Source organism: Entelurus aequoreus, linkage group LG03 (assembly GCF_033978785.1).
Source record: "Entelurus aequoreus isolate RoL-2023_Sb linkage group LG03, RoL_Eaeq_v1.1, whole genome shotgun sequence".
NCBI classification, from domain to species: Eukaryota; Metazoa; Chordata; class Actinopteri; order Syngnathiformes; family Syngnathidae; genus Entelurus; species Entelurus aequoreus.
In genome coordinates, this window is record NC_084733.1 from 47,217,487 (window position 1) to 47,230,791 (window position 13,305).

Below are 13,305 nucleotides of genomic sequence, written 5' to 3' on the forward strand. Positions count from 1 at the left end.
CGTACGTGTTCTTGTCTTGAATTGTGAATGATAAACACAACATCTCTTTCCAATTTTTGCGAATGATAAACAGCACATCTCTTTCCAATTTTTGCGTATTTCCACTATGACTGATCTAATAACATGGTCAGAGTGCAGAAGCGTTACTACAATGACGTAGAATCTCCGGAAATTGCCGAAGATATTCAGAACGGAAAGTCCACCAACTAGTTGGCGCTCTCCATTAGAACAGTGCCACATTTTACAGAAAAAATGAGTTGTTTCGGTCCTATCATGTGGGTCAGACTTTCTTTTGAGGTAACTTTAAAAACAGGCCTTGTGAGGTCAAATGTTTTTGGTGCGTCACTATGAATAGAGACCAAATGAAAGGTTACTGGTTCAGTGTTTAGACTGAAAGGGGTGTACGACAAACCTGCGGTGACAGGAGTCACCTTCACTGACATGTAATGTAAAATGTCTAAAAAACACCAACAATACTCCATTTAAATCTCGTGACCTGCATATTTAACCAAGTAATAGCGATATTGTTATTATAAGTGCTAATGCAGACAAACTACTTTTAGCGACGCCATGATCACAGAGAGGTAACTTGCTTATGCAGCTATTGACATACTGAGCTGCTGCCGCATCACCTCTAAGTCTGTAAACGTTAGTTTGAGATTATAAATGTATAGTAGAAGGTTGTTGCTATAAACTGAGAAGTTGGTCAACTTTGACATTAAATTTAAATGGTGAGAAGGACATGAAAAAACGCTTGTTTGCGTCACTTTTTTAATTTTTTTACCTGCGGGAGGATTATGATTAATTCTTCATCTAAACGGGAAGATATGAACATCCCATCAATTGACGTCTTAGTGAGAGCCGACATTGTACAGTAAGTGTTTGTTTTATTATGTTCGTACTTTGTATTTCTTGTTTAGCCCTTAGCAATAAAGCTACACGATGCATAGTGTTTCACTAAAGCTTGACCTGTTTAGGACAGATCTTCTAAAACTTGTAGCTCATCCTCCATTTATTCAGGCTCCAAAATATAGGGTTCTGAATCATTATTTTCCCCAAATAGTCTTTGTTGTCTCTCATGAAGTCTACCATGATTAGTAGTAGTGTTGTTGTTGATGGAAATAGCGAAGGTTGTGGTGTAATACGCCGCTATATGTTTGAAATGACCAAAATACGTAAATATTACATGTTATTATGAATGTGCCTGTCACTACATAAAATATATACTTACAGCGTGTATTAGAGTTGTACGGTATACCGGTCCTAATAAAGTATCGCGGTACTAATCAATTGAAATCGGTATTATATTACCTTTGAAAAGTACCGGTACTGTACTACTACTACTTCCGTGATCTGCAATTCTGTGTCAAAACAACAGAATACACAACATCATGGCAATCTCTGGAGGTGGGAATAATGGCTGGATGTACCATCTCCCCTCTAGCCTTCACCATGGCAATGGAAGTGATAATTCGAGCTTCCAAATGGGTTGTGGGTGGAGAACGTCTGAAAGGGGGACAGCGTCTACCTCCCATCCGTGCCTACATGGACGACATGACCACCTTGACCTCAACCATTGCATGCACTAAACATCTGCTGGGAAAGCTTCATGCCAACATTTCATGGGCACGGATGAAGTTTAAACCCAGCAAGTCCAGGAGCATATCTATCGTCAAGGGGAAACTCACGGACCAGAGGTTCTACATCGAGGATACTCCCATTCCGTTGGTGTCAGAGCTGCCAGTCAAGAGTCTAGGGCGATTGTACAACGCAAGTCTCAAAGACTCGGACCAGAGCAATCAGCTGAGGGAAGAAACCATCAAAGGCCTTGCCCGCATTGACAAGACCTTACTTCCTGGCAAGTTGAAACTGTGGTGCCTACAGTTTGGATTGCTCCCCCGTTTGATGTGGCCACTAACGGTCTATGAGATCCCCATGTCCAAAGTCGAGAAGCTGGAGAGAACAGTCAGTGCATACATCAAGAAGTGGCTTGGCCTTCCACGGTGCCTCAGTAACATCGGCCTATATGGTCATGGTGCCCTGGAACTGCCCATCTTTAGCCTCACGGAGGAGTTTAAATGCACCAAGGTGAGGCTGAGCATGACACTGACTGAGTCTCAAGATGAGGTGATCCGAGCGGTTGCTCCCAGACTGACAACCGGGAGGAAATGGATCCCATCTGAGGCCGTACAACAAGCCAAATCTGCTCTCAGGCATGGAGACATAGTGGGACAAGTGCAGCACGGAAGAGGTGGGTTTGGACTTGGGGCTAGTCGACCCACATGGCACAAAGCAACATCAGCCCAGAGGAGAAAGCTGGTGGTTGATCAGGTTCGACAACAAGAGGAGGCAGACAGATGTGCAACAGCAGTGGCACAGTCCAAACAGGGACAGTGGACTAGCTGGGAAAACCTGGAGCATCGTAAGCTCACATGGAAGGATCTTTGGGAAATGGAAGGGAGCCAAATCAGCTTCATCATCAGAGCCACCTACGATGTTCTTCCCACACCCAAGAACTTAAACCAATGGTTTGGAGAAGATCCTTCTTGTGCACTCTGTCAAACCCCTGCAACACTCCGTCACATCCTCACTGGCTGCAAAATCAGTTTGTCTCAAGGCCGCTACACCTGGAGGCACAACCAGGTCTTGAGACAGCTGGCGATCACCCTGGAGGAAAAGAGAAATAACAACAAGGCCCTCCCTCCCCCAATCCCTAGTCACTCAATCACCACTCAGTTTGTAAGAGCAGGACAACTCCCACCAAAACCATCTGCAAGAGTGGAGGCAACCCTTCTGGACTCTGCCCGGGACTGGAAAATGCAGGTTGATTTGGACCACAAACTCATCTTCCCGCCTGAAATCATTACAACCAGCTTCAGGCCGGACCTGGTCTTGTGGTCAACCTCCCAGAAGACTGTGTTCATTGTTGAACTAACTGTACCATGGGAAGCAGCAGTTGGTGAAGCATATGAGCGCAAACAACTGAGGTATGCGGACATAGCAGCCGAGGCAGAGCAGCGCGGCTGGCGTGCCCGAGTGCTTCCAGTTGAAGTCGGGTGCAGAGGCTTCGTTGCTACGTCCACAACCAAGCTCCTCAAAGGAATGGGATTGAGAGGTCAGGCCTTCCGGCGGGCTGTCAAATCGCTGTCGGATGCTGCTGAACAAAGTAGCAGATGGATATGGTTCAAGAGAAAGGACCCAAACTGGGCTGCTAAATGACATCTAGGGGTAAAGGCAGAGGGGGGCACACCTGGGACGCCAGATGTCGCCGTTGAGCCCTCCGGAGGTGTCGTGGGCCTATCAACGAAACACCAGTGAAGGAGGGTGCCCACCTGAAGACCCCAGTGAAGCTTTTCCCCTAACCCCCCACACCCCACTCAACACTAACTGCTGATTAATCTGAGGGATTGTACTATCTAGTCCTATGAGCTCAACTAACTCTTTCATCTGAATGCCGCTGTGCGGCGGTGACTACAGAGCCGAGGCGCATGTTGCAGAGTGTGTGAAAACACACACACAAAGTGTATACAAGCAGTGGTGGGGAAGAATTGCAAAAAACGGTAATTCTACTGGTTAATAAAGAGGGTGTGTGAAGTGCAATATGGAAGTATTTTGGGCTTCAAAACTAACAATAAAGGTGACGCTTTAAACAGCGAGGCACCGCGCTGCAAATGCTGTAGTAAACCTTTCCTGCTTGTCGGTTCCCAGACCGTGGATGAGGAGCGCAGGGGAGACGTTCCCTCCAGGGCCGATATTTTGTCGTGGGTAACACCCTTCACTTTACCTTTACTCCACTCTTCGGTTAGAATGAAGAGGCTGTCGATTAGTTGCAACTTGGTCACATTATTTATAATTTCCACAGGGCACAACCGGACATCCATCCATTTTCTACCGCTTGTCCCTTTTGGGGTCGCTGGACCCTAACTCAGCTGCATTCGGGCGGTAGGCGGGGTATACCCTGGACAAGTCGCCACCTCATCGCAGGGCACAACCGGACATGCAAAATACTATTAACACTCCTGCACATACGGCCGCTACCTCTCCCTACTTGTCCACTCACTCCACATACTGCCATTCTTAAAGGAGCACACACACACACATACGCTACTCTCACAACAGCTGCTTTAAAACACGCCTCGCCAAATGTGGCGATTAGTATTACCACCTTTGCTTCAAACTTAGGTAAACATTTAAATAATGAACATTCAGATCTGCACAAGGAGTTATAAAGAGTGACAAGTAATAATGTTGTTGTTTCACCTTTCCATCTGTTTGGCTCCCATGCAGACCGTAGTCGAGGAGCACAGGACAGACGTTTCTTCCAGGGCGAATGATTTCGTCGGGGGTACCACCCTTCACTTTACCCGCAATGGGTCTAAGCTCAGCTCCGCTTTCGGATCAGAATGACGAAGCCACTGATTCGTTACAATCTGGTTGCTTTATTATTAGTTTTACAGGACACAACTGGACCCGTTCATCCTTGTACTGCACAGCGCATGCGCTACCTCTCTCTCTCTTTACTCGCCCACTCACTCACTGACGTCACTCAGCCAACACGTTGCCATTCTCACAAACACACTACTCTAATAAATTACCTAGCTCCCCTGCTGTGCACATGTAGATACGTAGATGCGCACATAGCTGCTTGGATTGATGCCAAATATTAGCAGAGTTAAAACTGCCCAATTAACGTCAACTAATGTAAGTGTAATTACTAAATTTTGTAAGAAATTCCTACAATTTGTGTTTTGTCTTTAATAAATGTGTTTTACCAGCGACATGGCTTATCTGTGTGCATGTATCCATAGTTTTGTTTTTAGTACTTATTAATAATTGTATTTATTAAAAAGCACAAACCAGGAGTGGCAACCATAAATGATGAATAATGTTATATGTCAGTAAAACTTTCTGTTCTATTCTAACCTAATCCTTGATTATGGCAGGTAATATGTAATATGGAAAATTGTAATTTGTTCTTTGAGTGCAACAACAAAAGCCCAATGGGTTTAATCCCTTTTAATTTATATTTTAAACTTGTACGGTTGTTCTTTGACTGTGAGTGTTTAATGTAGTGTAAGATTTTATGTTAAAATAAAGCCAATATTCACATGTTTCGTAGTTCTCTTTATTTGGAAAAGTAACAAAAGTATCAGAAAGCATCGATATACATTTTAGTACCGGTACTGGGACTAGATTATTGGTATAGGGACAAGCCTAGCGTGTATACTAAACGTTGATGGAGGTTTTTTAGAGCACTTTATAGGCTGAATAGAGCAAATCTCATCCATCCATTTTCTACCGCTTGTCCCTTTTGGGGTCATTACCTCCATTTTAGGTGAGCATTTATTTACGAGCCAGAATGCATAAAAATGTGTGATTGTCTCACATAAGGACTGACCTATTATGCAAAACCAATTTTTCTTGCATATTGGTATTTGGTAGGGGTGTGGGAAAAAAATCGATTCAAATTCGAATCGCGATTCTCACGCTGTGCGATTCAGAATCGATACTCATTTTTAAAAAATTGATTTTTAAAAAAAAAAAAAAAAATTTTTTTTTAATGTTTTTATTTTTTTAAATGAATCAATCCAACAAAACAATACACATCAATACCATAACAATGCAATCCAATTCCAAAACCAAACCCGACCCAGCAACACTCAGAACTGCAATAACAAAGCAATTGAGAGGAGACACAAACACGACACAGAACAAACCAAAAGTAGTGAAACAAAAATGAATATTATCAACAACAGTATCAATATTAGTTACAATTTCAACATAGCAGTGATTAAAAATCCCTCATTGACATTATCATTAGACATTTATAAAAATAAAAAAAAACAATAGTGTTACAGTGGCTTACACTTGCATCGCATCTCATAAGCTTGACAACACACTGTGTCCAATATTTTCACAAAGATAAAATAAGTCATATTTTTGGTTCATTTAATAGTTAAAACAAATTTACATTGTTGCAATCAGTTGATAAAACATTGTCCTTTATAATTATAAAAGCTTTTTACAAAAATCTACTACTCTGCTTGCATGTCAGCAGACGGGTAGATCCTGCTGAAATCCTATGTATTGAATGAATAGAGAAACGTTTTGAATCGGAAAAAAATTGTTTTTGAATTAAGAATCGTGTTGAATTGAAAAAAAAAATTGAATCGAATCGTGACCCCAAGAATCGATATTGAATCGAATCGTGGGACACCCAAAGATTCACAGCACTAGTATTTGGTATCTGCATAAGTACCGAAAATTTTAAATCATACCATGGCCAAATTGCAGACATATTTACAAAAAAATTATTTGCTTCCTTCATATTTTCTTTAAACGAGCCGTTTGGAATTCACCCCATTTGAGATGTTTTTCCCAATTGTGACATCAGCAGATTCTCCTTATATGATAGAGATATGCCAAAAGAGCTTTGCGCGAGTACGCCATTGTAGTGCGACGCTGTATTCAATAAATTTCTTCTGTTTCTCTATCCTCTTGTTGTGGGACAGACTGGCTCGTACATGCACATGCATCCTTGGCTGTTGCCATTTCTATTACAAGGTAGCGCATAGTTCTAATTATATCTTTCAGTGGGCTTGATATGGAAGCGCTAAAACTACAACATGGCTGGTGGGGAGAATACGCAGTTAAATAGAAGCATGTAAAAACGACCACCCACAAAAAGGCACATCATGAAGAGAGGGTAGGAAAGCGGCTTGAAGATAATCTGTAAAACGTAAACTACGCAAAATTTTGATGAAAGAACCACCATTACATGTTATGTAGACCACAATAAAGTGTTTTAAATGTAGAACAAAATCATAATATGACCCCTTCAAGTCATCCAGTACCTATACAATGATAAGATTATATTGCTGAATAGATATGTGTATTTTTTTTAATTCTCACAGTCCAAATATGTTGACACACACACGTAGGACGGTGGATTATCTTTCCATTCGCTGTCATCGCCTCCTTTCTCACAGTCATTTGTGCTTAACTGTGCCAGTTTGCAGGCACATTTCAAATGTACGAAATAAGGACGCACAACAGTGGCCCCAAACAATTTCAGTCTTTATAAAGCACATGGCAAGCGCTAAATAATTACATTTGCATCTGCGCCTCCCAGTATTGTAGGCATTCTCATAATCATTTTATAATCTGCATATACATGAATACAGACATGCTAAATTTATTTCACTCTCTATTTTGCTTATTTATGAGACACAATCCTCAGCGCACTGGCTTAGTAGATCAAGTTTGCACTAGTTTTAGTACACCCAAACCTTTAGTACATCAGACCCTATGTGGTGAAATAATACAACTTTAGAGAAGAAATAGGCTTCCTAATGCCACTATTTTGTTCTCAGCTATTTCAGATGACGATTCTCAAACATATTAGAGACATTAATGGACAGGCCAAAACAATCGAGAAGGGCATACCTTCTCCAAGCGGTTCAAACTGTGGGAGAATCATTATGACAATCATGAAAGTAACAGTCTAATGAACAGTTCTCAAGAGAGATGTTTTGAAACATTTAATTACCTTACTCAGTTATGAGAAGTAAAAATTCATTGCAGTTATAGATCACAATACACTACACGCACTATAATAAGCATATTGGTATTATTCATACCTCCATGAGAGCACCATGCTATTTAATTGAATATTAGGGCTATATAAATAAACATTGATTGATTGATTGATATTAGATTGTGCAGGTGTACCTAACTGTGTGTCCTACTATTGCATGAACTAGAAAAACTGAGTTTGTCAAATTCACGCTGGAGAGAAATAAGCACAGTGTGTCCTGATTGAGTCCTGATAATGCTGACTGGGCACTGGAAATAATAATGTTATCTTACCGGGAAGCATGTTGTGAACAGGTGTTGCAATATTGATGTCTTGCAGGTGCTCCATGGTCTCAGTGTGGAAGAGACGCAAAGTGGAACTGGAGCTGAAGGCAATCCAGATGCCCACCCCTGCCACCACCATGTTGGACACCACCATACCTTCCTCATTATGGGCCTCCAGCTGCATCTGGGTGGGACAAATGTAAGTGGAAAGGGGTTCATACAGTAAATAGTGATCCTTGACAAATGCAGACTATAATAAAGCGTTTTCTGTAATTATTAGCAATGATTATACAATAAAATACAATTCTATAAAGAGATCAACATTTTTGTATTTATTTTACCTATCATTCACAATTCCTCTTTTTTGATTATTCTAACTCCCCAAAAAACGCTAGCCTGAGGTGGCTAACAATGGGATCCATTTACTCCGCCCATAAAGCCCTCTTGAAACCAAAAACCGCTAACATACCTCCATTTACATGCTGTGACATGCATATTAGCGACATTGTAGTTATAAGAGCGAATGCTGAGGAACTACTTTAGTAACACACAGACATTTGTTTGCTCCCACTTTTTGTGTTACCTGTGTGAGGACTATGATCAATTCATCATCTAAATGTGAAAAGTCTTGTGCTAAAATATATAATCATCCTATCAGTCTGCATCACAGTGAGAGCAGACATTGTACTGTAAGTGATTGTTTTATTATGTTCGTAATTAGTATTTCTTGTTTCGCACTTAGCAATAGTGCTACATGATGCTTCATGCTTCACTGGGGCTGAATCTGCTTATCACTCAGTTTCTAAAACCTGTAGCTCATCCTCCTTATGTTAAGGCTCAAAGATATAAGGTTCTGAATAATCATTTATCCCAAAGTAGTCATTGTTAAAGCTCTCAGTTTGCCATGATTAATAGTAGTTGTATTTTGTTGATGGAAAATAATGAACATTGCGTTGCGCTCTGTAAAATCTAAGTGCCGCCAAAATGTTCCGGCAATGCTTAAAATGACCAAAGTATGGTAAATATTACATGTTATTATGAATGTGCTTGCTACTAAATTACATATATACTTACAGGGTGTATATGAAATGTTGATGGAGGTTATTGGATGTTTTTAGAGGGCTTTGTAAGCAAAATAAATCGAATCCCCATTACCTGCCTTGTTAGACACCTGTTGCTAGCGTTTATTTACGATTTAGAATGCATAAAAAAGAGAAAGACATACAGTCCTGGTCAAAAGTTTACATACACTTGTAAAGAACAAAATGTCATGGCTGTCTTGAGTTTCCAATAATTTCTACAACTCTTATTTTTTTGTGATAGAGTGATTGGAGCACATACTTGTTAGTCACAAAAAACACTCATGAAGTTTGGTTCTTTTATGAAATTATTATGGGTCTACTGAAAATGTGACCAAATCCGCTGGGTCAAAAGTATACATACAGCAATGTTAATATTTGGTTACATGTCCCTTGGCAAGTTTCACTGCAATAAGGCGCTTTTGGTAGCCAACCACAAGCTTCTGGCAAGCTTCTGGTTGAATTTTTGACCACTACTCTTGACAAAATTGGTGCAGTTCAGCTAAATTTGTTGGTTTTCTGACATTGACTTGTTTCTTCAGCATTGTCCACATGTTCTTAATGGGGTTTAAGTCAGGACTTTGGGAACACCATTCTAAAACCTTAATTCTAGCCTGATTTAGCCATTCCTTTTTACGTGTGTTTGGGGTCATTGTCCTGTTGGAACACCCAACTGCGCCCAAGACCCAACCTCCGGGCTGATGATTTTAGGTTGTCTTGAAGAATTTGGAAGTAATCCTCCTTTTTCATTGTCCCATTTACTCTCTGTAAAGCACCAGTTCCATTGGCAACCTGCTCAGTGGCCTAGTGGTTAGAGTGTCCGCCCTGAGATCGGTAGGTCGTGAGTTCAAACCACGGCCGAGTCATACCAAAGACTATAAAAATGGGACCCATTACCTCCCTGCTTGGCACTCTGCATCAAAGGTTGGAATTGGGGGTTGAATCACCAAAAATGATTCCTGGGCGCGGCCACAGCTGCTGCTCACTGCTCTCCTCACCTCCCAGGGGGTGATCAAGGGTGAAATGCAGAGAATAATTTCACAACACCTAGTGTGTGTGTGACAATCATGGGTACTTTAACTTTAACAAAACAGTCCCAGAGCATAATACTACCACCACCACCATGCTTGACGTAGACATGGTGTTCCTGGGATTAAATGCCTCACATTTTCTCCTCCAAACATATTGTTGGCTATTGTGGCCAAACGGCTTAATTTTTGTTTCATCTGATCACAGAACTTTCCTCAAGAAGGTCTTATCTTTGTTCATGTGATCAGCAGCAAACTTAAGACTTAAGGTGTCGCTTCTGGAGCAAGGGCTTCCTATTTGCATGGTAGCCTCTCAGTCCATGGCGATGCAAAACATGCGTGACTGTGGACACTGACACCTGTGTTGCAGCAGGTTCCAATTCATTGCAGACCTGCTTTTTGGTGGTTCTCGGTTGACTCTAGATCATCCTGACCAATTTTCTCTCAGCAGCAGGTGATAGCTTGCGTTTTCTTCCTGATCGTGGCAGTGACAAAACTGTGCCATGCACTTTATACTTACAAACAATTGTCTGCACCGTTGCTCTTGGGACCTTAAGCTGCTTTGAAATGGTTCCAAGTGACTTTCCTGACTTGTTCAAGTCAATTATTCGTTTTTTCAGATCTGTGCTGAGTTCCTTTGACTTTCCCATTGTCGCGTTTGTAACCTAGTCTAATGACTGCAACACATGAGCCCTATTTAAATGGGCTCAGCGAAGTCAACAGGTGTTGTCAATCATAATCACTCAAATGAAGTTAAGAGGCCATGTCATGAAGCTAATTTGATTTGATTGTAACTTTTCTACATCACCAAAATCGATAATGTATGTTGCTGTATGTATACTTTTGACGCAGCAGATTTGGTTACATTTTCAGTAGACCCATAATAAATTCATAAAAGAACCAAACTTCATGAATGTTTTTTGTGACAAACAAGTATGTGCTCCAATCACTCTATCACAAAAAAATAAGAGTTGTAGAAATTATTGGAAACTCAAGATAGCCATGACATTATGTTCTTTACAAGTGTATGTAAACTTTTGACCACGACTCTATGTGCTCTTGTGTCACATAGGGATTGCAAGTGATAGGCAATATTGCCCCAAAAAGTACAGATCCACTTCAAGACTTGTAGAGTGAAATGTGTAAAACTGAATTCACTATAAAGAAAGCAATAACTGGTCTTTTCCTAGCCAATAGTTACATAATCTTGCCACACATGTAGGTAGAGTTAAATTTAGTTTAGTGGACTTCATTCATAGGCATCTAACAGCAAGGCACTTCTGAAAACCAGCTATAAAATCAAGCATAAAATGTAAATTTAACGTGTTCCCTCATTCTTTTTAATTCATACAGTAAACACGTATTGCAAATTTACTAAGCACCTCACTTGTGGATACCTCGCACTGCTCCAAACTCCCGGTGCGACTGCATTAAGTCTAATTCCACAGTGGCGAGCGGAAAAAAGAGAAGATAGGCAGGTGGTCCAACATAATGAGCTTAATGGGGCTAAACAGATAAGTGAGTGCATGTCAGAGGGACAGGACTATTTTTGGCCCCATTAAAGGTGCTTCCAATTCGGAAACTGGAGTAGGACACATTAATGGAATGTCAAAGTCATATTCCAGAATATGGAAAAAAAAAGCACTCAGGGCGGAAGTAAGATACCGTATTTCCTTGAATTGCCGCCGGGTATATAGTATCCGCATGCCTCGTTTTACCACCGGGTCAAACTCGTTTCACAAAATAATTAGCGCATGCTTAGAATTAGCGCATGCTTAGAATTATTGACGGGTCAAACTTGTTTAGCAAAATAATTAGCGCATGCCTCGGTTTACCGCCGGGTCAAACTCGTTTCAAAGAATAATTAGCATATGCCTTGTTTTACCGCCGGGTCAAACTCGTCACGTCACGAGTGACACGTCACCTTTCAAGGCATCATTTTCCAAAATGGAGGAGGCTGATTTCAATCATTTAAAAATTGCATAAAGGGAAGAAGATAAAGTAGGCTGACCATACGTCCTCTTTTCCCCGGACATGTCTCTTTTGCGGGTGTGTCCGGGCGGGGTTTTTTAAATGCCTCAAATGTCCGGCATTTTGATATAGGGTTGCGTGTATTTTCAATGTACGTCTTGGGCAGGGATCGGCAACCCCTAACAACTAAATTAAGGGCGTGCCGTGATGGCACTGCATATATTATCCTCTCTATTAATTGCACAAACAACATGCCAGCCTGGTCTCATGTTGCATGAAGCTTTAACTTGCACTCGTGGGAGACAGCAAGGCATACTTGCTCAGCAGCCACACATCTTACACTGACGGTGGTCGTATATAACAACTTTAACACTGTTACGTTACAAATATGCGCCACACTGTGAACCCACACCAAAAAAGAATGACAAATACATTTCTGGAGAACCTCCGCACCGTAACACAACCTAAACACAACACAACGAATACCCAGAATCCCATGCAGCCCTAACTCTCTAACCTCAACCGACGCACGGAGGGAGGGAGGGGGGGGAGTGATGTGTGGGGGGTTTGGTGCTAGCGGGGGTGTATAATTTAGACTGGGAGAGTTAGTGCTGCATGGGATTCTGGGTATTTGTTGTGGTGTGTTTATGTTGTGTTACAGTGTGGATGTTCTCCAGAAATGTATTTGTCATTTTTTTTTGGTGTGGGTTCACAGTGTGGCGCATATTTGTAACGTAACAATGTTAAAGTTGTTATTTACGGCCACCGTCAGTGTAAGCTGTGTGGCTGCTGAGCAAGTAAGCTTTGCTGTCACATTCGAGTGCAAGCAGAAGATGCATACAACATGTGTCCGAGCAGATAAGCTGTTTAAGCAGACTGCAGAGGGCGCCAAAGGTAGTGCCATCACGCCCAAATTTTGGGTGTCTCCCGGGAAAAATGGGAGGATTGGCAGCTATGACGCTGTTGAACGCCATACATGTAAATCTTGCGGGCTAAACTGTCATATTAAAGTGCGGGGCCGGGGCGCGTGGCTGAGACCCATGGTTTAAACATAGCACAAAGCAATAAAAAGCTCTGTATACAGTGTTATTTCATTTTACATTTCAAAAGGGTTTTGAGGCTCCCATTGTTTTCTTTCATTTGTGAAACTCGTCAAAATGGCTCTTTGAGTGATAAAGGTTGCCGACCCTAGACTCTAGGGTTAAGTTAAGAAGGGGTTAAACAAAACAAGCTGTGAAGGTGCGCACGCAGAAACATTTGTGAGGGAGGGGCAGAGACACAGAGCGAGAGAGCTAGTGAGTGGAGACAGACATGAAAACAAGAAATGCCGAAAAGTAAATGCAACTTCACGGATGATTTGCGGAAAA

The 13,305-nt window shown here is 41.5% G+C and overlaps 1 protein-coding gene across 1 annotated transcript in view; it reads right to left on the reverse strand.

Moving 5' to 3' along the window:
- LOC133646514 (rho guanine nucleotide exchange factor 10-like) overlaps positions 1-13,305 on the reverse strand; it is a 67,756-nt gene that overhangs the window by 11,169 nt on the left and 43,282 nt on the right. The window contains exon 15 of the mRNA XM_062041954.1: positions 7,870-8,044. Within this exon, the coding sequence (XP_061897938.1) occupies positions 7,870-8,044 (175 nt within the window). The remainder of the gene's footprint in view (positions 1-7,869; positions 8,045-13,305) is intronic.